This window comes from Aulonocara stuartgranti (genome assembly GCF_965226115.1).
Source record: "Aulonocara stuartgranti genome assembly, chromosome: 16".
In the NCBI taxonomy this organism is placed as follows: Eukaryota; Metazoa; Chordata; class Actinopteri; order Cichliformes; family Cichlidae; genus Aulonocara; species Aulonocara stuartgranti.
This window is the reverse complement of record NC_138952.1, coordinates 26,425,888-26,450,852: the sequence shown is the minus strand read 5'-3', so window position 1 is coordinate 26,450,852 and position 24,965 is coordinate 26,425,888. Positions and strand designations below refer to the sequence as shown.

Genomic DNA, 24,965 nt, shown 5'->3' with positions numbered 1-24,965 from the left:
ATTTTTGGAGGAATTACCCAGACACGCACACATCGGCCCTTTTTACGCAAAGTTCCCTTTGTGTAATGGCAATTTGGAAATAGGCCTTTTCCCTTTAAAAAATGAAGGGCTGTAACTTCGGCTTCTATTAGCCGATTTGGAATATTTAACCCCTCTTTTTAATCATTTGAGCCCACAGAATCATAATAAAATCACCATGTTTACATCAGTTCCACCAATAAGAACTTGCAAGGTGACAAACACACCCAAAATTTATGACACTTGCCCTTGTCTAATCAAATGTCTGTAACTGGGCCGATAATTTTTGATGGGTGTGTTCAAGTTAATCTGGAGTTAATCTGAGTGAGAGACTAGCTCTCCACTCCATTACATATTCCATATGCATGGAGTGTGACCCCCCCCCCCCTTGGTTGTAGCGTGCGGATACTTCTTTAAGACACTCTGGCTAGCTTGGCCACGCCCCAAAGCTTATGTATAAATCAGCTGTGCAGATGTGAAACTGGTGACAATTTGATCATAACGCGTCTCCGAGTGGCCTGAAGCTGGAGCGAGAGGCTCTTACTCAGAGAACCAAGGTTACAGTGTAACCGTACATTCTCTATCAGATCAAGACTATCTCTCCACTCCGTTACATATTCCATATGTACGGGGTAACTCTTTAAGACACCCCCGCAAGGAGACAGTGCAACCGAAACCCTAGAGTGAAAGTGTACCGACAAACTATATACAAATGCAAATATATACACGCCACCGCTGTCAAGGCCCCGCCAAATGCAAAGGTGGGCAGAGGCATCAGTCTGCCACACGCAAGACTGACGTGAACGAGTCCCACAAGACGCAAGGACTGCAATTAAGCAGCTGCTCATTGTAGCCTGCAAAATGCTAGGCCGACTGACGAGACAAAGGTTACTGCTGACGGGCACCCAGCACCTGCTCCCCGAAAGAGGGGCTGGCTGCCACGTTCAAGTGGTAAAACCTAGTAAAGGCAGTAGCCAAGGACCATGTTGCCGCCGCACAAATGGCAGAGAGGGAGGGCCCCTTCACAAGGCCAGAGAACTGGCTACCCCATGGATTGAATGGGCCCGCACTCCCGAGGGGAGGGGAACTCCTGCAGAGGCATAAGCCTGCTGGATTGCCTCTACCACCCAGTGGGACAACCAGGATTTGGACTTGCTCAGGATCCTGGCATGGAAGGCAATGAAAAGCTAATCCGTTGTCCGAATTGGCCGGGTACGCCTGACATACCGCGGCAAAGATCGGATAGGCCACCAGATGCTAAGCTGACTCTCAGTTCAAGCCCTCAGTGGGAGATTACTGCAGCTCGCCCTACTGGGAGAGGTGGAAGTCGGACAGGGTTTACGGCAAGAAGGCAGGGTTGTCACATTTGCATTTTCCAAATGTTTTCATAGACATTTGCATTTTCCATGCAAATGTCTATGAAAACATTTTTTACCAGACCATGACAAGTCTTAGTCTCGGAGGCAGCTGGTTTGATCACACAAAAAACAGTCTCAGAGAGGACTGACGTATCTTTGGATTCTGCGGCTGAAAAGCACAATGGGTTCTAGAATAAGGTTCAGAACATGCAGCCTTAAAGTCCTCAGCTATCCCCCGCCAGAAGCAGTCTTTGACACAGAGGAATCAACAGGATAATAGGCACAGCCTCCACACACTCGCAAAGCGCCTAAGCAGGCCTCGTGACATTTCCTGTGTCACGGTCCTGGGTCTGGTGATCTAGTGCTCAGGTTTTTGAGTTAAGTTATAGCTTCTGAATTATGGCTTTCTGTTTGTATTGTAATTATAGTTCACAGTTCTGTTACGGTGCCTTCCCTGTGCTTTTGTATCTCATGTTTCTGTTATGTTTTCATATCTGCTATTCCTGGTCTCGTCTGTGTGTGTCTTCTCATTACTTCCTGTTTTACTTTGACAGTCTGTGCCCTATGTTAATGTTTCTAGTTTTGCGTCTCACTGGTCCCGTCTGTTAATTAGTGTCAGCTGTGTTCCCCGTCCGGTCCTCATTCCCTCGTTTTCCTCTTCTATTTATTGTCTGTGTTTTCATCTGTTTGGCGTCTCCTCGTGTCCAGAGTATTCTTAGTTTCTAGGTATCTGTTCCCCAGTTTAGGTTTTAATTCAGCATTTGAAGTTTGTTTTGTCACGTTTGTTGTAATAATGGATTGCATTTATATAGCACTTTTCGAGAACCTCAAATAATGTAATGAGTAATGAGGTTTATCCAGCAATAAAGCTGCACCCTAAATTAACTCTCTGTTTCCTTGTCCTGCATTTTGGGTCCTTCATCCTGCCTGCCGCACAGCACAGCCGTGACATCCTGAGCAGCACAGCGATTGTCTCGGGTAAGGGGCCCACAGGCGATCTGCTCCTGGCCGTGCATAGCAGCAAACCCTATGCAGGCAGGGGACCACCGGTGTTGGTGGCCGTGCACCAGGTCTTGGAAATCAGGCAACAGTGGCACCTCCATTCGAGGGCCCTGCAGCTCCATGATATCAAATAGGTCAAACCAATATAGGTCAAACCTAAAGGGAGCCAGCCAGAAGCGGGCCAAGTGGACAGACCCAGCGTCAACATCCTCCTGGTGATATTCACTCTTCACCAGCTCAAGCTCAGACGCGGGGCCAAGGGAGGGGCAAACACCTGTGAGGTAGCCACTCTCCCTGCTTTAGCCTTACGAACGTTAGTGAGTGGGGGGCCGGTGTGCTTAGAGGCAAAAAAACGGCCTCTCTAGTCCATGCTGGCAAAATAAACAGTCTAAGCAGGACTATGGAGCTTCCCTGGCTAATAAGGAATCTTCAGAACCAACGCACAAAATGCATCTATCTTGCCCGTCCTCCAACGGCATGGATATGCTGCACTCGACACCATTATGGCCCATTAGGGTGGCCATACTCTGGTGTAACAAGGGGGCAGGGCCAGCCGAATCCAGAAGGAAAAAACAAACAAAAAAAACACACTCTCCTCCAGCTACCAGATAAGCAACAGCTACAAGCTACAACACTTTTTCCCTCTTGTTATTCTTTATTCGTACTGAACTGTGTGAAGTGCTTTACAGCTAGGAAGCTGGGCTCACTGAGCTACCGAACGGGTCCCTGCTGGCTGCGTAAACTGGCGAAACACAGGCAATGCGCCAGGGGAATACAGCGTGCAGAAGCAACTCTTCCCTGGAGAGAAGGGACCCAATGACTACGTGAACCTGCGAGACCACAGGCAACACGGCAGGTGAACAGCTGGCTGCAGGACCCTAGGTGAGCGCTACGTGTGCAACCCATGAGACCGTGAGACATGGCACCAGCAGCTAGAGCCACACACAAACACTCTCACACAGTACCACACAGAGGCACCACACACAAGCTGTCACACACGCTCACTCTCAAGTGGAGATCAAACGATCACTGGTTTCACGTCTGCACAGCTGATTTATACGTACCTGGAGTGTCTTAAAGTAGTAACTACATGCCATGACCAAGGATCATACCCCGCATTGGAAGTGGTGGAAAAGGTAAGTCTGATTTCACGTTAATTTTTGTCGAGCATCAAACATATTTGTGGTCTTCTTTTGCAGCTGGTTCAGTGAATTTTGGTCGGAGCGTGATGAAACTTCCAGTGTTGGAATCTGTGAGATCTCTGCTTTTAGAAAATGTATTGTTCACTTGGTTAGCCATGGTTCTGTGCACATAAGGCTCGGTTGTTTGTGTTTATGGACATTTTGTGAAGTGACACACCTGCTCTTTTAATTGTTGTTATTTTCACTGTGTTTGGTGGTCGTAGAAATGGTTTATATGAGCTTTTAGCTGAGATTCTGAGGTTTCTGTGGATATTGTACATGCCTCCCATACCGAGGGCGCCGGGGCTCAACACCTCAGGGACCAGGAGGCAAAATATGAACTTTAAAGAGCCATGATATACTGTGGGGCTGATCCACATAAATAATAATAAAACCTTTTTGGCCATTTTTAGACATCCACAGTAGAGAGCAGGCAGAGGGGTGGCTTACAGGACTGATCCAAGGCAAATGTACAACATGCAGATCACTGGCTGAACCAACTGAGCTATAGCAACTCCTTGGAGGGGTAAAAATTTTAAATTAGCCCAGTTTCACAGGTGGCCAACTGAGCTAACACAGGAGTGATACCTTAGGGGGCAATTCTCTCTGTAGTAACTTAATGGCTTCTGATTAACTTTCTTTCTTGTGTTCACTCTGTACTTTGTGGGGGTTTTCCATTTTGTCAATCTTGTCAGTCTTAATTTGAAGATTTACTTACTCTGTGCATCTCCATATATTTATTTATTTTTAATTTCAGTTTTTGTTTCCTCTGGTGCAACCCCCTCTCTCCCTCTTTAAATGGTGAAGAGTGTATATACTCCTCAGCAGGAGTACTTCCTGATCTCCCTACAGAAACTTCTAGTTCTTTGTATTTCCCTTGTTTTCTCCAGTGACCAATTTTGGCTTTCCTGTGCCATAGGCCATCTCTCTTGGATGAAAAACTCAGTTCTGAAATATCTACCAGCTCACTCCCCATTTCCCCCAACCTGACATGTTTTCTGTAATAAAACTCTCATCATTGCCTCTTTCGGAGATTTCCCTATCCCATCAGAACGCTCAGTTACAGACTGCAGATAAGTCAGCTGGCTTTACAGTCCTCTCCCATCTTCATGTGAGGGGATTCTTTTGAGTCCAAAAGGAAAACTTCTTTAGAAAGAGGATGGTCTTGTTTTGAAAGTTTTGAGCTGCACTTTTTCACTTTCAGCAAGATGAGGTCTGGAAAGCAGATGATAGGGTGCAAAGAGAGGAACTGTGCTACTGTATGAGGAAGTCAGGAGTGGCAGAGAAGCATGTTAATATGGTGCAGGACATGTATGAGGACAGTGTTGAGGTGTAGGAGTAACAGATGGTTTTATGGTGGGAGTGAGATTACATCAGAAATTGGCTTCAAGCTCCTTGTTTGCCGTGTGATGAACAGGTTGACTGATGATGTTACGCAGGAGTCTCTGAACTGTGATGTTTGCAGATGACATTGTGATCTGTAGTGTACTGTAGTGAGACCTGCTATGATGCATGGTTTAGAGACGTGGACAGGAATTTAAAAGATCTTCATTGGGAGTGACCAGGCTGGACAGGATTAGAAATGAGGACATCAAAGAGACAGTTCAGGCTGAGAAGTTTGGAGACAAAGTTAAAGACAAGGCTGAGATGTTTGGACATGTGCAGAGGAGGCTTAGTGGATATATTGGACAGAGGATGTTAAATATGGAGCAGCCAGGCAGGAGGAAAAGAGAACAATCTCAGAGGAGGTTCATGGATGCAACGAAGGAGGCATGCAGAGGATAGGCGTAACAGAAGAGGATGCTAGAGACAAGGTGAGATAGAGGCAGACTATCCACTGTGGCAACACCTAAAGACAGCAGCCGAAAGAAGTAGAAGTTGATGAAAGGTGGTCTGGAGGCAGGCAGGGGTGGAAGATGTATTTCAGGTTCAGGTTCAGAACAAACAACAGGGTTGATCAAAGTCCTTAACAATCAGCAAAAAAACAGCAAGAGATTAAAAGTTAACAAACAAACAGCAAACACACCAACAAACATCAAAGGTCACAGACATAAAACAGGCCTGATGATAGTTAAAACTAATTTGATCCAAAAGCCAAAGTAAAAAGAATGAGTTTTAAAAGAATGTATAGACTCAGAAGTGCGAATAGAAGCGGGGAGACTATTCCAAAGTCTAGGTGATGCAATTGCAAAGGCCCGATCACCTCTGGACTTCAGCCAGGATCTAAGTTGTTCTAAGAGCATCTGACAAAATGATCTTAGTGCCCTCCTGGGGTTATACAAGCGGAGGAGTTCAGTCAGGTAACTGCTAAATTAGTGCAAATTAGCCAATGCAAATTAGCTAGAACTGGGGTGATATGATCATACTTTCTAGTATCTGTCAGAAAGCGTGCAGCAGCATTTTGAACTAACTGCAAGCGGTAGAGGGAGGATTGTTGGAGGCCCAGGTATAGAGAGTTACAATAGTCCAGTCTAGAGGTGACAAATGCATGAATAAGTTTTTCAAGTACTTTTAAAGGAATATAGGGCTTCGCCTTTGATATTGTGGTATTATAATATTATTTTATGCCATGTTAGACCCTTAATTAAAGATTGTGAATTATTATGTAGTTTTGGTTTGCATTATTCTCCTGAATTAGAAGAAGCGGATAACTATTGCATTTGTTAAACTGATTTGCATTACATTAGACTGCTGATTTATTGTGAATGAATGATATTGTTTTATGATGCATTATACTGCTGAGTTATAAGAAATACTGTTCGCAGAAAGTCATCGCCTTATTTGTCTGATTGGAAGAGAACAGAACATACTGGAGTTTTCTGCCCCATCTCAGCAGGAGCAGATAAAGAAGGAGCCAAGGTCGTAGCTTAGGCGCCGTGTGAGAGAAAGCATGTGAATGTTTAGGTTTTTATGATAAGGTGGGGGCCACTAGAGGCTATAAGAGTTTGATCAATGCTCCACCATTTCGAGATCTGATGCTGTCTGCGTACGGTGTCCATCTCCCACGCGTGTGATCATTAAAATCATCGTTTGACTCAACCTGGCCGGACCAGTGTTGTTATTGTGGTTTTTCCTCTTGTATCCATCTCCAATATTTGAATCCGTAACAATATCAAACGCAACTGATAAAAGCTAGTTTTTACCACTGAGGACACTTGCTTCTCCAATTTAAGAGAGCTATCCAAAAACACTCCAAGGTTTCTTACCGTGCGAGAGAGATGGCTGGCAAGAGGACCAAGGGTGTCTGTTAACTGACCCAGAGGGGTATGACTATCAAAGACAATTACTTCAGTTTTATTTTCATTCAAAGTGAGAAAGTTTTGTGATAGCCAAACTTTAACATCATGAAGACAATTGAACAAAGGTTGTAGTGGGTCAGAGACATCCAAGGTCAAGGGGAAGTAAATTTGGATGTTGTCGGCATAGCAGTGGAAGGAGATGTTATATTTGTTGAAAATAGAGCCCAAAGGCAGCATATACAGGGAGAACAAAGTAGGACCAAGAACAGACCCCTGAGGCACACCACAGTGGATAGGGGCAGAAGAAGAAAATTACTGGCCCATAGCAACAGAGAAAGTCCTCTCTGAAAATATGATTTAAACCAAGCTCCAGCCTTGATAATAATATCAAGAATTATTATAGAAGAAGGGAAGAATATCATGCGGGGAGTTCGAAATTCTAAGGTGACCAATTATCTCCTTTAAGGTGGAGAAAGACACTGGCTCAAACTGCTGAAAAACAATCTGAACTTGAGAAGCAGGAACTTGGCCAGCCAATGTCGGCAAATATGGAGCCCTTAGGACTAAGATTTTATCAGTGAAATACCTAGGAAGTTATCACAGAGTGCGGGGGACGCATCTCTATGAGTAATGACATCAGGGTTAATCATAGAGTTTAAAAAGGACTCGAGGCTTGGGACTGTTTTTTGTAATTATACCTGACAGGAAGGCAGACTTGGCAGGAGGGAGGGAGAAGTTCCGAGAAGGAGAAGAACTCACCAGGACGAAGCCAGGTTTCCGCCAGGAAAAAGTAATCCAACTCCGATGAGAGAAAAAGGTCGTTTAAGACAAAAGTTTTATTTGCCAGTGATCTTGTGTTTAGCAGGGCCATCCGGAGAGGGGTCGCATTATTGCTGGCTGGAACATATCTCAGTTGACGAAGGTTGCTGTGGTTCACACCGCCTCTGGAAGACCGTACCCAACTCTGAACAGGTGGAGCCTCAGCCGGCAGGTCCACGGGAGCATGAGCTCCAACATGGCGAATCCAGCGATGACAGAACAATCTGTGGCTTGAGTGATCCCAGTGAGCATGGGAAGGTGGCAGGGTATCCATGAAAGCACTGCGAGTAGCCACATTATGAAAATTTAGAAAAGCCTTGATTAACACGGAGACCGCCTCGTTTACCCCGTCTCCTAGATCGCTTCTTGTGTGGAGGAGAAAAAGGTAAGCGGCGTAGGCAGTTAGAAAAGTCCGGCAGAAGCAGGGGAAAATTTTCTGAATTCCACTTCAGAGCAGGTGTTTGGTGATGCAAAGGCCTAAGATTCAGAAGAGTTTGATATGTGAAACCCGCGTACACATCAAGACAACACAAAAAAGAACAAATAACAAACAGCAAACAGAAGTTGAAGAGACGCTCCGCCGTGAACACTGGCGCCATCTTGGAAACACTGTGTGTTTCGTAAGTAAACTGTGTATTTGCTTAAGAAGTCCAGTCACTTTTCTTTCCAAGCTCCCTACATTACCATGACCATGACTGAGAACCTTACAGACGATGTACTTGCTTGTTTTACTTAAAGCCAAAAGCCAATTTAGAGATGTTTTCCAATTTGAAGGAAACCCTGCAGGATCACTCTGGTTTGCCTTCTGCCAATCAGCCTCTCTTCTCTGTGCTTTCCATCCCAGTGCTATTCTGTAGTGAGGTGACGTTCTGTATCGAGGCTTCGAAGCTTGTGTCGAGTAATTGAGGGGCGTTTCCTCGATGCGCATATCGAGGCTTGCTTCATTTATGGGAGCTGCCCGGCTGTACCACGTGACTGGTTCATGAAGTGGTTCGAAATTTGCCACGAGCTATGACAGCGATATAAACCCCTCAGACTTCATTCAAAATGTGGGTGTTTGATGGAGAGTTGCGGTTAGTGAGAGTTTGGAGACAGTTTGGAGGTTTATGAGAGTGAGGAGAGAAAGTCAGGAGAGAATGGAGGCAGCTAAGAAGAGGAGGATGTCCTCCCCTGTGTGGGAACATTTTGATTTTATTCCTCCCAACAAGGTATGTAAATTTCTACAGAAGATGTATTTTCATAATACTGATGGTGCAATAAAACTTATGTTAAGCAGCTTTTACTTTTGTACAAGGTGAAGTGTTTGCTGTGTGCCAGGGAGCTGGGATATAACAACAACACCTCATCCATGCTTAGGCACTACAGAGCTTTGCATGAGAATAGGGGGAACACCGATTGTGGAGCAAGACCAGGTGAGCCATCAAATGCAATGATAATATAGCATGCAGTAATGTTACTAAATGATATAACAATATTATACAACTGTTATAAGTTACGTGTGTGATATTTATATTTGTGCTTTGTTTTTGTTGTCTTTCCTCAGGAGAACAATCTCAAATAGATGAAGACCTGGTCACCATGGTGATTGAGGACTCCCAGCCATTTAGCATTGTGGAGGACAAAGGATTTAAAAGATTTGTTAAATCATTAAATCCTAGCTATGTTCTCCCCACTAAAAAGGTCATAAAAGCAGTGAAAATTTAGTTTTTACAGAATAAAATGTGAACAGGCAGGACTGAGGCTCAAAGCCTCAGTGTGTAGCTGTCCATACCTCAACGTTACTAAAGCACAACCACTGTCCACACCCCAACCACACCTCACCTCACAGTAAATGATCGTTTCCATTTTAAGCATTTCCAAATGATCATTGTCCATACTGCCAGTGTAAATATACACAGTATACTGCCATCACTACAATATAGATGTTTTACACACTCCTTTTGTTGTTGACATTTACAGGCTGTGTGCAAAAGGCCACACTCTTCAAATTCATGCCAACTAATATTTTTACGTCCAGTAGGTGTCCTGCTAGAGCAAATGAAGCTTCAAGACGCTTTGCGCTGGGGTGAACCAAATGGATGAAAAGCTTCAGTGCTTCATGAAGCTTCATCTGCCCATCACTACTATTCTGTCTCTCAGTCCTTCAGACATGTTTGTGGTGAACCGCTTCCTCACCATTTCCATCTCAACCTGGTCACTCACAAAGCCTCCAATCCAAGTCTCCAGCTGTCAGCTGCGTGCGTCACTACCACCAGCAGTGCCCAGAATCAGGGGCTCTTCTATTACAACCATCCATTGTTGGGACACCACACTGTTGCTACATCTGACTCTAATCGCCAAACTGATTATTTCTCAAACTTCAGTACATGTTATGTTCTTTCTTTCAAGTAATCTTTCCTTAGGGAAATGCAGCTGGAAAGTTTAATTATATTATGCTGTGATTTATAAATAACTGTAATGAGCTCAAAAGTATTATATTTTCCTTCCTTGAAATGCAGGGAAAATATAAAGCAGCATCAAAAAAAATTACCCACATCCTTCAAATATGTATTTTAAATGACTTGTTAAAGAAGACTTTGACTTAAATGTGAAAACTGTCAAGAACATCTCATCTGCTAACCTTGTGACAGCCACTAGGTCACCTGTGGCCATTTAGGGTTAGGATTTAACAGGTTTCTGCATGTTTTCAACACATGCATGGAAAATATTTTAATATTCAAAATCCAGAATGTAACTGACAGTATTTGAAGTGTAGTCTTCTGAAAAACGGTCTATTTAGCATGAGGACAAAACGTCTTCTTTCTTTTTTTCCCCAACTGTACTAACATGGTTCTACTCACTAGAGGGCAGCAGAAGTCTGGATATTGGGGACTGATCTGCTGTGACTGTACTATGAGCACAGATACACAGGCACTAATAATCTACATACATGTCAACAGCCCACATTTCTGCTGCTCAGTCTTCTATGTGGACCCAACTTTATTATCTTCAGACAGGAATTTCTGTTGTCCTGCTGCAAACAAGTGATTCTCATATGCTGTAGCAAATTCCTTTAGTGGAAACAAGGAGCCATGCCAAAACCACAAAAAATAAAAACAGCCACAGACCATAAACCATACAAAAACTCTTTTGAGAATGAAAGACGGCAATAGACTTAAAGTTTTAGAGAGAGATGCAACAGCACACTGGGCGTACATTCAGCCTGTAATACATTGAATAAATCATTGAGAGGAAGCACAGCTGACAGTGCAGCGTGCGCGTCATACAGTAGATGAGAAGATGGTGTTACCTTTTGTTTTGCCTGTCACAAGCCTCTTGCTAGTTAAACAGTATACTGTAATGTATGAAAAATATGCAGCTTTGCATCAAAAGCTAAATCTCACCTAAGTCTCAGATTGGCTGACAATGACAGTCTTCAGGAGTGGAGGTCAGAGGTCTCTGATATTTTCCCACTTGGTTCACACAGTTTCACTGAAGCACGTGGACAACAACAAAGAAGAGTGCTGACGAGTGAGCTGCTTACTCCCACTCATACGATCTACCACCCACTGAACTGTCTCAGCATCCAGACACAGATCTAAACTAAACTCAGCAGTTTACACAAAACATTTACATTAGAGACAGATTAACGCTCCAAGGAAGGCACACACAACGCACTTGTTCTTTTTTTAGTGTTAAGGGAAAGATACATTTGTGTGTGCAGAAGGAGAAACCTGTGGCATAACTTAGTCTGGGAATCTCTGACAAGGCTAGCTGTTACCAGCATTACTGAGGCATAAAAAAAAAACCCAACTGATTCAAATATCAATGCAATAGCACTTCAGTGTGAACCGTTATTGCCAAAACATCGAGCACTCAAACATTATCAAGAGAATAAATCCAGTCTGGACCATACCTGCATGAAACATTTGGGTCATTAGCCCTTAAATGGGCCACTTTTCAAGACACGGCTGCTTAAAGGAATACTAGAATTAACTATTTGTGGAGTTGTGAGGTGCTCATGGTTGTTTAAGGATGCAGTCTAGCTGATGATGCCTCTAGTAAGATTGTGCCCAACGGATTTACTTTACCAAATTGACCATCCCAGGCTTGCCGTAATGGTCCATTTGATTCACCTTTTGTTTATTTTATTTTCACTTGCTGAATATGGGACAGACTTGGTACATTCACTTTGTATGTCCAGCTTTACTCTTTATTGTAAGTGTGGGATTTTATTCCCCCCGTTTTTCTTTTTTAAATGACTAAGCATACAACATGAAACAAAAGCAGTTACACTTTTCCAGCTGCAGCAGATCTCCAAGCTGTAGGTGTCAGTCTGAGAAGGACAGTGAAATGATGCAGGGCGAGCACAAACACAATGTTTTGTGGCAATAAAGCAGAAGGAAGCTTGTTTTTCATACAGGAAAGATGGCAAAAAAGGAAGTGAAATATTCAACTATGACCTCGGTTAGCTGTCCATTATATCAGTGCATTAAAAGCCATATTAAAGCAAACGCTTCCATAAAGGCCTGTCAGAAAATGCTGGACGGTTTAAAAACCACATGGATCCTGCTTCACAAATATAACCAGTGGGATGCGCCAGGGATCACCATACTTAAAAATGATAAAATGTCAGTTTAACAGAACTGGAGTAAATAGACCATCTATCCCCCCGAGCTGTAGTTCATCAGAACATGAAGTCAGACGTCTGTTCAGCAGTAATTAGCCTCCATTATCATCTTCCAGCTGTTAACACTTTATTTTCCCATGTTTACTCTTTTTGTTATCTACACTAAAGTTCCCCCTCCCTCCGTCCTCTGGCAGCCATGCTGAACCTAAGCTCTGTGACTCCACGAGTGTCTCACAGTGCTGGTGCTACAAACGAGGCAGGAGGGCGAGAAGAGACAAACTCAAAACCACCCAGGGTGGGTGTGGAGATTTATGAGCTCACCTTGAGCAGGGCAACACACAGGACAGAGTTTTTCCTTCCCATTCGAAGAAATCTTAACCACAGGCACGAGTGAGCCGGTCAATGTGTGCTGTGTTATCCTGAACCTTTGCAATGTAAGAAAAAAGCTTTTTGTTTGAGGGTCACTGATGGTGGAACTTTCCCCCTTTTAGAAGAACTCAGACCCCGTATCTGTGGCAAACTGGCCGGACTGGATGGAGCTGAGAAAGACTCACCTACATACAGACAACACTGTATCAACACCGACAACACTACACTGTCCTCTGTATTATCGACAAGGATATCAGCCCTTTGTAAAACTCTGTCCCAGGAGCATGGAGGTAATTGTGAAAATATGAAAAAAAAAAAAACCCTCAAAAGAAAAAAAGTATTTTCTTTTGTTGCATTTTAAGATTTTTTTCTGGTGTGTGTACATACAGCGTATCACAGACACTTCTGGGGACGGGGATAAACTGAGGACAATGCAAAAGCAGTGGAGATTAACAGCTTTGTTAAAGGGGTTCCCCTAAAGTACAAAGTGTCTTCAATCCCTTTGTAAAATTTTTAAACACATTTCACTTTATTGTGAGAGACAAAACTGTCATTTATAAGATCTTTTATAATCATTTATCATTAACATAAAAATAACAAATCAAAAAATACTGACTGTTACATGCGAATGTTCACATCTCTGTATGGATTCTGATGTGTGGACATGTAATTAACTCTGCACAAATGTGTAGTGCAACATTTAGTGACATATTAAACAGAGAATGAACTAAATTAGCTGCTGTTCTTTAAAAATGAAAAAAAAAAAGTTAATTTGAAGCACATGGAATAAACCTAATTACAGAGTCATTATGATAATGTGTGGGAGGAGTTTAACCAAGTGTAAATTACAGCATCAGAGAAGCAGTCCTGTCTGAGCAATTACACATCAAACATGTAAGAGCAGAGTTAGTGGTGCAAACAGATGTTTTACCAAACTTTGAAGTGTGCACACACGCATGTGCTGGAATAGAACTCTGATTCACAACGTTCGTCCTAAAATAGCCTTTGAGAAAATTCAACAATGGACTGAAGCAAACACAAGAGACTGACGGAGTTTTGACAAAAGCAGATTTATTGTTTTGCTGTGTGTGCGTGCAGTGTTACAGGGAGTGCTGCGAGTCCTGTTTTTCCATGTGTAAATGTTCAGGGCTGTACAAAGAGGAGGAGCTGGAAAAGGTAGTGGTGGGAGAACTTCAGTCAGCTGTGCCAAGAAGCACACCCGAGCCAAGTGAAAACTGCAAGGCACTTTTAGCCTCGCATGCCCACATGTAATATTATTAACATTCATCACTCACTCACGCCAACTCCAAGTTCCTGCCACTTACACTTAAGATTGTTACCAAAAAGCTCACAGAGCACCTTCTTCCCCCAGGCTCACCCCTCCCTACACGTCCTGCTTTCCCTCTGACGGTTCAGACAGAGCTTCTTCCTGTGGGAACAACGACTGCTGATTTATGACCCTGGACACTTTGCTTCCACCCACTCCCACAGCTGGCAGGGCGAATACAGAGTCATATTATAAGCCAGTCATATTATGTGCCCAAATAACATTAACACAGCACCGCACATGTCACAGTCACACTGATCTGTGTCTCCACTGCACGTGAACGTTGAGAACGTCATTACCACAGTGCTGGCTATTTCACACAGCGCAGACCCCTAACCCTGTGTTTGGGAGCTGGTTTTAGAGAATCAGAGGCTGGTGATGTTTGAGATTTTCCTTACTGTCAATACATTTAAAAAGACACTGTTGATTATAATTAATGTTTTTTTTCTGCATATATACATTTTATTCAACTCAGCGGCATATTCATAGACTGAAAAATTAAACAAAAGTGAAAGGACCAAACTAGATAATGGGTGAAAAATGTATCCTATTTAACTTATCTATTTGGATTTTGTTAAGGCTTTTCAGTAAAATTATCTCACAATATTTCCAAGAAGATTGTGCTTCATATTTGGTGAATGGAATTCTAGCACTTTATTAGTTCTGTCACTTTGTAACAGTGACATCATCATATTGCTTGTTTTGTCTAAACAGTCAAAAAGATAATTGTGTAAGAAACACTTTATCCAAATTATCTGCAGGAGGTTGGATTTGGCGGCATGGCTCTGGTACCTCCCACCCTCTCGTTGTCATACATGGAAAGCCTAAATAGAAGGACGTTGCAGAAGCAAGATACTGAACCAGGTATGTCTGTGAAGGTTCTCAGTCATCCAGGTCAGTGTAGACTAAGGAGCTTGGAAAGAAAAGCGTCTGGACTTCTTTAAGCTGCTTTAAGAGGTTTAACCTCTCATCAGAGTAGCTTCTTCAGTTCTAAGAGTCCCAGATTTAAGCCCTATGGGAGTGTCCCCCCCAAGAGGGACAATGGACCCCCTAATGATCCTCTACATGAGCCAAGGTGTGAAAACGGGTGTAGGTCACAATCAGCCAAGGTTTCGGGTGAACTCACTGTGAGACCTAGCCCCACCCTTTCATGCGATGTCCTGAGGTCAAATGGCCCAGGATGTGTGTGGGCGTTAAGGCGTCTGGGAAGGGATCTCAAAACTGGATTATAGATGGCAGACAGTTGGTGTCGTAAGCCACAGTGCACATAGATGGCTTCTTTTACTCCTCTTTCAAACCATCTGTCTTCTCTGTCCAAAATGTGACCGGGTACAAATGACATACATGATAAAGAGGAGCTGAGGTGGGTTGCAAAAACAGCTTTTGCAGTGGCAGCAGCAACTCAGATTGGCCAATAAGATACACAGATGGGTATGAACTGATCTGGACTGGCATTACCGTCAGGCGATAGCTGACTGACCTTGACCTGTGACCTCCCAATACTAAGCTTATTAATTTATTAACACTCATTTATTTTACAACATAAAATAAACTGGGCAGGCTAATGGTGACCAGGGGCCAAATCTGGCCACTCAGCCTCCCCGACACAAGATGAGGTTTAATAGTCGTGTTTAAAAATATTAACACTGGGCTTATATCAATAAACATAACCACATTAAATCCAGTCCTGCCTATATTCAAGGAAGTTAATAAATGAACCCATAATATATACTGTATATAAATATACTAAAGAGCCCATGATTGAATACTTGCTGACCCCTGCTGAATGTGTTTTAACGTATAGAATGTAATGCATGTTATTTATTTAGTTGTACATTTAAAGAAAGCTAAATGTTTGGGAATGGGTTTTTTTAGCAGTGTCTTAGAGGTGGTAAGGAGGCCAGAGCAGCTCTAGAAACAGACCAAAATGTTGCCAGATTTGTTCTTTTCTTGTTACAGAGCAACACCAGACTGAAACGTCAGTGTTCAGATGCTGAAGGGTGAGTTTGTACCCTGCAACTGAGTGCAACTGGAGCACAAACACACACACACACACACACACACACACACACACACACGCGCACACACACACACACACGCGCACACACACACACACACACACACACACACTTAAGACATTAAAAAAAACTATGTAAATCTTTCCAAGACTTGACTCAATAACTTCTGTGCAAAATGAAGGTAAGAAAAGTTGCTTAGTAAAAGTTAGTAGTACCAAACATTTTAATAGCCCCGGCCCCCTCAGAAATATGTGCTTTTTAAGAATCATGTGAATTGGAATCATCTGCAGTTCAGAGTCGTGCTGGGTGCGCAGTCTGTGCTAAAAATGCATCTTCAACACCTACAAAAATATACAAAGAGAAGCCAATATCTTGCCTGATCTGTACAGAATGAGCAGTGCTTTTATGTGGCTGGAGTTATGGTTTCCATAAGTTGGTCTATGATGAATAACTGCAGACGAGCTCACTTCTAACCCTAATCACTCTGTATCCCGATCACGACGAGGGTGGTGTTAATTTGTTCGGTGAAGCACAGACACAGGTGGTTTGAATCTCCCGGGTGAAAATAAAACAAAAAAAGGCCACAGACTTCTCTTTGAACACACTAAGTCATTTCTCTTCTGCCATCGCCGTGGGTGTGCACTGTGCAGACGGGTGAGTGTGCTCAGTCCACCATCCACCTCAGGCACGTCTCCTTGATCTACTTGTTGGACCGGTCCCGCCGCGCCCTGTACTGAGGGATCAGTGGAGCCCTCCATTGTAGGACTTACTGTACATGCTGAAATCTGTTTCCACAAAATGTGTAGAGATGGGGTGCTTGTACAGAGGGTTAGAGGCCTGAGGGGGAGAGAGATGAGACTTTTAATACCTGAAGGGCCCATTTTACTTGACTGGCTTGGTTTATCTCACCTACATAGAAGGTGCTGAGGTTTTTCAGCCTCAAACTATGAGCCTCAGTTTATTGCTAGTATACATGATGGGGCTGTAATACTCATGAGTTAGGCTCATCCTTACCATTTCATATCGGGCACGCGAGCGGGCGCTCTGGAAGCGGGCAAACTCACGCCGGTCGTGGATAGTGATGACCAGCTTCCAGGCAGCGAGCAGCAACAGTCCTACCAACAAGATGCTCCCAACCACTGCCACCAGCACCATCAGGGCATCTGGTCCCCTGACGCACTCTGAAGCAGGCACAGGAAACAACATTTAACACAAGCTCACTTAACTTAAGTCACAGCTAAGGCGGCACTGAAAACACAGCAAGAGGGCCAGGGTGTCACTCTGCCCACTTAAAAATAGACGTGTGGACTTTCTGGAGCCAGTGTGTAAATGGAGACAGCGAACTCAGGTAACATGAAACAGTTGACATCCCCCACTGCAGTCAGTCTTTTATTTTGAGTAACAGTAATGTTAACAAATGTTTGTATTGAATATGACCGTTTTAATCCACCTGTACAGCCTGAAAATTTCTAGTTGTTTTTGGTTCAATTTGTAAAAACAAATTAGACCAAAAATAATAAATTCGACACCCCTGACTCTGGACATAGAATGACAGTCACTCAGTACTACACTCTTAAGCTTCCTTTGTAGTGACAGGTTCATTGTCTGTAACCACTGAGGGGGAATAATGTGAGGTAAGGTTGGGAGCAATGAACCCAGAATCTTTAAAGATGGTGGTGAAAATCAAGCAGCTGATACCTACGTACAATCCAAAAGCACCTGATCATTACCAGCTGTCAAATTTACCAACAAGTGCTGCTAAAAAACAAAACAAAAAACCCAGGAAAGACAACATTATGTATTGTTGTTTGTAGCACTGACCTGGCTCTTTAAGAGCTGAGAGTATAGATTGTCCGCTGGCGTGCTCAGAATATGTGAACTTCATGACACAATCGTCGTCTGTCTTGTACAAACAAAGCACAGCGCCGGGCTCGTCAGTTTCTAAGCACGACAGAGAGAGATGGGAGGTGGGAGAAAACACAGACACATTTTTCAATAAATGCAAGTTTCTCACTTTCTACTGCTGTTCTAACAAAGCGAGACTTTGATATTATAAAAAACTATTAAGGTTTGGCTTCAGATACTGGAACAAAAGACATCCAAGAGGAATCTCACGCTCAGGGGCAAACGGAACCACTTATGAATGTTTAACACATCGGTCAATGTCTCTGCTGTGAAGTCACAATTTAAAAACAACAACAACAAAAAAGACAGCCTTGACTGATATGCTGACATTCTGTTTGCCATTGTTTGCATTCGATCATCATTATCTGACCAGATTCAAAACCTCACAAGGGAGGATGAGGTCACTCCGTCCTGGTCCACCCCTCCCATCAGCCCCTGCTCCTCTAGTTCATGCACAAAGTATCTGGAATGTACATGTGGAGACCATTAAGGGCAGTCAGATGGCTGAACTAGTAGAGAATGCTATGAAACACATCAGACCTGGGCCAGGGCCATGCTGGGCCAATATGGAATGCTAATATAATAGTCTCTATGGCTAAACACAGACTCAGGCCATGCAGTGTCACAGTGCCACTTAAAACATTTCACATTTCCCCCGAGTGTTCAGCACCAGGCTGTGAGGAAAAAAAAAAGATGCACTGCCAAACATTTTGGATGGTGTCCCCTGGCTTTTTACAATGAACCACGAGACAGGCAGTGCACTGCAGGTTTGGTTTGTTTAGCGGGTGGATTCTCCCTGTAGAGAAGGTAGGTGTCAGCGGAGGATTGGATTCTAAAATAGACTGAACTCTGAACCAAATGAGGGGTTGTAGACGAGATGGTGTAGCTGCCTGCTGTGTGGAGCTGCGACAGGTCCAGACCGCCGTCTTCCACATAATAACATAAACACGAGGCCAAGCCTGACCGCTGAGCACTGGGTGTGCTTTCATTAGCAATCACAGAGGTGTGAAAAAAGAAAGGGTGCAAGCAGCAAAGCCTCAAACAACCACAGAGAGTGGAACAGAGGTGACAGCCATACTAGAAAAGAAACTCAGAGGCTGTAGCACCTGTAGATGCTAACAGGGGATTTCTGTGTTAAGCTACTGGAACCAGAAAGCTCCAAAACCCTGCCACATAATATGATGTAAGCTGACGTGGAAAAGTAACTACACTGTTTTTAAATTTATCAGTAAAAGAATAACGGCTATCGTCCTAGTACAGGAAGAACAATCACAGCCTCGATAAAAGAATTCCCAGTGGTCGGCATATTCCTCGAGGGAGATTGCTGAAACGATCAGAATGCACCTGAGGGAAGTACAAATGTGTCTGTCTCTGAAAATGAAAAAGAGCCAAACCAAAACAACAACAAAGAGTGGGAACCAAACATTTTATTTGTTTCTTATCGAGGCTGCACCACACATGAAACAACACGCACAAGCATGAATGCTGGTAACAAAGTTGGCTACTTTTACAGGTTATTGCATAGAGTCAGAGACTCACAGCACAAATCTAAATCAGCTGTGACATGTCACATGTCCATCCAAAGTACCTGGAACTAAAAACGTTACTTTAGACAATCCCGTAAACACCTGTCAGGACTCGACATGTACTATACTTCATCTGTCCATGCCGAATGCACTCTTGGCTGAAATAAAATACTGTAGGTCCAATCAAACAGTCCAGTCCCTCCATTTGCTAAAATGGTCACTTCTGTTGCCAAAATACAAACTTGAATTTTCCTATAATTTGTTTTTAAAATAGACTGTATATAAAAGATGGCCAACTATTTCACTTTCAGCTAATCAGTTAAGCCGCTTCAAGCTCTGCTGCTTCAGTCGTTTCTGTCTGGTGTATGTATCCTGCTTCTCATGAAAGCTTAAAGGTAGAAGATCACTTCGAGCTGTTCTTCTATGTATTGATATTTAAAATATCGTTTTTCCTGGAATGGAAAAGTCCTTGCGCGTGCATTCAGGCTGTTGAGCATCTGAATGTACTTTATTACATCAGGTGTTAATAGTGCCTCACTAGTGGGAGTCAGACAATTACTTTAGCAAAGTCCCACAGTAACAACAATAAACAGTATGCAGAATGTGAAAAATGAAACTTTTGCAGATGCTACAGATGTGAATACTTTTCTCTGCCAGCAAGTTGGTCTCTGTGTTAGCGTGTGTGTGTGTGTATTTGTGTTTACTCACTGAGAGTCTCCACAGGGATGATGTGATCCTTGCACTGTCGCTGGCAAGTCTCATTGTCCGCAAGCCTTCCAGAATTGAAAAGCCGGCACTCAATGCACTCCCTGAATCAGAGAAGGGCAAAGACACGCTAAACATATGCATACATTTTTATATCTACATTCAGGAGGCAGAGATCACTCAACCCAAAAGCCAATCATATGACATTGTTACTGTGCTTCAGTTTGTTATTTTTGCTCTGCTACATCAGCTGTCGAAAGTGCCCCACTGTGCTCTGCTAAAACACTGGAACTGTCTCTACTACAAACTGCGACTAAACAGCAAGTGAGCCGTGCAGCACACAGAACAAAGAACCTGATGAGTGCATGAACTGTTGCTGGTGCAGGTTACAGGAACCTTTCACAGATGCTTCAAGTTTGTTAAACGCTGCTTTTAAACTTGATTTGGTTCTTAAAAGAAATGGTTTTCTATTCTGAGAGCTCAAAGCGCTTTCTTACTACAAGACACCCATTCACAAAGAGATCGATACAACACTATTCTTATATGCCTCTAAGCATTATGCCCAGCAGGCTCCAGTGGATGGATTAGGCAAAACTTGTTCTATGTATCATGTCAGAAGATGCTTCGACACAGAGGTTGAAAGAAGCAGGGATTGGACCACTGATTGTCCAGTTATAGAAATGTCATCAATTCTCTGGCACAGCAAATGCACAGTGATGCCTTTGACTTCCACTATGGAAGCAAAAATCCTGTTTTTAAATCAGTTCTGACCAGCACTTGCGCTTTTGCACAATAAAAACAACATTAGTTTGTCAACTAAACTTTATCTCTCACAGGAAGCCTGTTGAGAGGAAACTGTAGTTCCATCAAAAGCTCGAGCTGCTACACGGAGTGATCCGAGTTCAAACAGCAGACAAATGATTTCATGTCTTCAGGTCACAAATGACAAGAGAGTTAGCTTTGAAGGCATGGGAAGAGTTTTCTGATCAGTCTTCAAGTGAGAGAGGTATGTGAGGTCTTGGTTTTAGACTACTTAGAGCTTTTCCTGGAGCTTACAGTTGCAGACAGCCTGAAGGTTTCAATTTTCCACCTTATTTCTCATCTATCAGCGGATATTAGCAACCCAAACAAGCAGGTAAAGCTCCAACTTGGACTGTGTAAACCACAGGTATAAACCGCAGCACGGCACTTACCTCTTTGTGCCGCAGGCATCGGGGCAAGTGGGGCATTTTTCGCAGGTTTCTCCAAAGGCTCCAGGCTCAGTGCACTGACAGCGGCCGCACACACAGCTGCCTCGCCCGCTGCACATCTGCCCGTCATCTGAAATGCAGCCCGATGTCTCCGTCGAGCAGTTGCAGTTGTCGCCAATGTAACCGGCATGGCATTTACACTCCCCACAGTGACACTCACCATGACCTGCCGTGAGAGGAACACACAGCAGGTCAGCAGAGAAACAATGTTACAGCGAGGCAGCTCGGACACTGTATGTGATAAGAGATATTTTTAGCAGATGCTCTGAGTTTGAAACACCTAGGTCACATTCAATTTTGGGCGTCCATACCACCTGAACGCCCAGCAGGGTGATGACAACACCCCATTGGCCTCTTAGAGCTGTGGGGTAAAAGGTTTTCTGGACATAGATCCCTATAATTAGCAACCCTCATAAAAAGCAAAAATTGGAGTTTTATGCGATTCATTTCATGGCTTTGGAAATATATTGAGATGCTTTTGTTGGCAAACTTGAATATCATTGAAGAGTGGATTACTGGCTAAGTCTAAGAACTGAAGGACTTAGATTTAGCTAGAGGAACAAAAACTACACTAGAAGCCGCTGGCTAAACTTCACGTGTGACATGAGATTGAGCAACATATACAGAGTCTAGCTGACAGTTCATAGAGGTGGTTTTGCTTCTCCTTTGCAACAGTGGGAAACTGAAACATCTGGAGTATTGCAGTGTTGATCATGCTCTTCTCCTACCAGCACTGAGCAAACTGCCCTGTTTGTACTGCACTCATTGACTTATCAACACTGGAATGAGTCCGAGAACGGGCTCTAGCTCTTGCTATAACTCTGATTTGGTTTGGTTGTCTAAGAACAGCCTGTGGTAAAGAGAGAGCAGTCAGAGACAAGAAGACTCCTTGATATAAGGAGGACAGCAGCTGCAATCAAAGAAGCCTTACTGACAAGCTGATTTCACACCCGCTGTTCCAAGACCCTCCACAAAGACCAAATTCATGAATCTGCTCCCAGAGAATGATAAGAAAGAGGAAGGACATACTGTAGGCAAACTATACCAATACAGACTTTATCAACAGAAAAGGAATGGACTGGTTCTTATGTAGCACGTTAATCGAGTAGGCTGGTACATTAAACACTTGACTTTTCCAGTCCTCCTATTTCAAAGCCGTTAAAATGGAAAAAACACTGAAGACAGTTATTTGTGGAGACTAAGAAATAACTGGGTCACTAACAAATGAAATCACTGTAGGAGTGGTTCCTACTTCTGTCAAAGGGGCTCTCCTGGCAGTCAAGAAAGACAATCACAGTATACTGCCAGTCAACATCAGACACTACCAGGAGGAAAAACTGAGCCTCTGATTGCAGCCAGATCCTGAAAGAGGACACAGAGACTTCTCAAAACCAAGAGGAAACATTTTTTCTAATCATCAAGCAAGTGGTCAGGGTTGTGCAACACACTGTCTGGAATCACAGACATGCAGTAAATTCTTCCTATTCTTGTCTAAACACTTCCTAATTATTCAGTGCATGCTGCAGAACTGTGCATGTTTTTTTCTCTCAAGGTTGAAAACCTGAGACCAGTCAAATGAAATTTGTTTAGAGCACCACTCCTAGCCCTCAGTCACTGGAGGCTACCACGATGAGTGGCATGTGGCTGACTCACAGTACCAACACTGGGAACGTGTCCTTAGATGACTGCGCTGCTTTGTGGGCATTCAGAGGGCACGAACTGGGATCTTTTCCTGACAGTATGGGGAGGATAAAAGAAGTGTAGCTGTGTTCTCATTCAACATGTCCTGGCGAGCTGCTAATAGATCTGCTGTGTGCAAATACTCCTCTAATATTTATGTGAAATATTCATGTCTGTGCTCTTTCCCAGCGCTTATGACTGAGCTTTTGGAATTTCCTGTTGTATACAAATGTTGTTTTCTGCATCACACTGCATGGCTGCAATTTTTTTCTTTAAATAAATAAAGAAAAGAAGAAGATCAGCTATGTGGGGATCTTTTTATAAAAGTCTATGCAACAAGACAAATTCATGCTAGATGTTCATGCTCAACTTAAACAAGCTTAAAATTGGCCAAACTCCAAGTTAAAGATGTCTTTGTTTCGTCATATGTTAGGCACCGCTTCTTTTCCTAGATGCTGACAGTCTTTAAACCACTGCACCAATCGTGAAATGAACTGGCGTGCCGACAGAAGAAAATACCAGCGATCAACACTTCACGAGTCTACAACAGCTAACCGTCACCATATGCCTTGAACCAGATGTTTGGAGCAAGTGCACATGCTCTTTATCCTGCCATTCCGTCTTGTGATTTAGCTGGTAAGTTGTTTCACTTCTTCTTCTCTGCTGTGAGATTAAGCAGTACTCACAATAAACACAGCTGTAGCGGAGGAGGGAACATGGAAAGTGTTCAGATCCTTCAGAGCTGTGACCTTCCCCTTTAGCTTGCAACTTTTCCATGACGTTTCTCGAGACATTCTGTCAGCCTGGAACAGCAGCCAAGATGAGTTAAAATGAGGAAGAGGAAGGAGTTGTTCTGGAGACATCCAAGACTTTTCATTTCTGACATTAGGCTGCTTTCTGTTTCGTTACCACCATCTCAGGCCGTCAAATACTTATTACTTATACTCCCTCATGTTGCCCGATTCCCATAAGAAGATTAGAGGAAATTCAAAATGGAAAGGAAAAACAAAAAATGGAAAGAATAGTGTTCTAGTCTTCACACTACTGACTATGAATACCACATGAATGAATGAAGCATGAACGCATACTACATATGTCTATATCTTGCTCACTGTAATGCACTAGCCTAAAATCTACCATACATCTTTATTTTCACAATTTTACCCATCTTTGCAGTCAACTGCTGCAGTAAAATCAGCGAAAGCGTCTGCTTTTCAACATTTCTCAGGTCCAGCTCTAACCAGTGGTTAGTGAAGGCATATTACAAAGGATCTAAGTTTTTTTCTCTTTTTGTGAACTGACAGGAAAGCTGGGGAAGCTGCAGATTGGCACCTGGGCCTTATTTCTGTCTACATCTAGGTGTGTTTTGTCTTCTAACATTCAGTCTCTGACGAATGTGTAGCCCAGCTAGAAAAAAAGTGCAGTGGAAAGTAGTTTTTTTTCATGTATAATGTAAACAATTTAGTCATTTCTTTTTTTCTTTTATGTTTAAAGGAAGATGTGGACCAATAAGATTCTGTTGTCATTTAACTTGGCCAATCAGCAATGAGCTCCCAGTGACCCTTGCTGTTGACCTTGATCACATGATTTCCTGTGTTGCCATTTTCGTTCCTGTTCATATAATGCCATGTGCCAGAGAAACTAATGTTCCCGAAGTCGAATCGCTAGGAGTTAAAAGCAAGTCTGCTGCAGTTGTTTTTGGTTGTTCAGAGTTTCACCCTGTCAACGGATGACTCGACAGACGGACCCAGTCTGAAGCAAGCCCCATCGAGGAGCAGTGATTCCACAGTTCCAGTTAACTGGATGGCGAGCCAACCCGAAATTGAAAAGGATTTGCCAAGGTTTTATTGAAGCCAAAGTTTCGTTCCCATTGAAGCTTCAGATACCTGCAGGACTACGAACTTTCTTCCTTCATCGGAGTGTGGTAGGACAAACGTTAAACAAACTGAACGGGCCCCA

The 24,965-nt window shown here is 43.2% G+C and overlaps 1 protein-coding gene across 2 annotated transcripts in view; it reads right to left on the bottom strand.

Annotated features, from left to right (window-relative positions):
* Positions 1–13,646: 13,646 nt before the first annotated feature.
* Positions 13,647–24,965, bottom strand: part of itgb5 (integrin, beta 5) — a 44,886-nt gene continuing 33,567 nt past the window's right edge. For both annotated transcript variants that reach the window (XM_082507650.1, XM_082507649.1), the window contains exons 12-16: positions 21,270–21,492; positions 20,080–20,180; positions 17,762–17,881; positions 16,955–17,121; positions 13,647–16,777 (exon numbers count right to left, since the gene is read on the bottom strand). In XM_082507650.1, the coding sequence (XP_082363776.1) occupies positions 16,682–16,777; positions 16,955–17,121; positions 17,762–17,881; positions 20,080–20,180; positions 21,270–21,492 (707 nt within the window). In that variant the 3' untranslated portion in view covers positions 13,647–16,681. The remainder of the gene's footprint in view (positions 16,778–16,954; positions 17,122–17,761; positions 17,882–20,079; positions 20,181–21,269; positions 21,493–24,965) is intronic.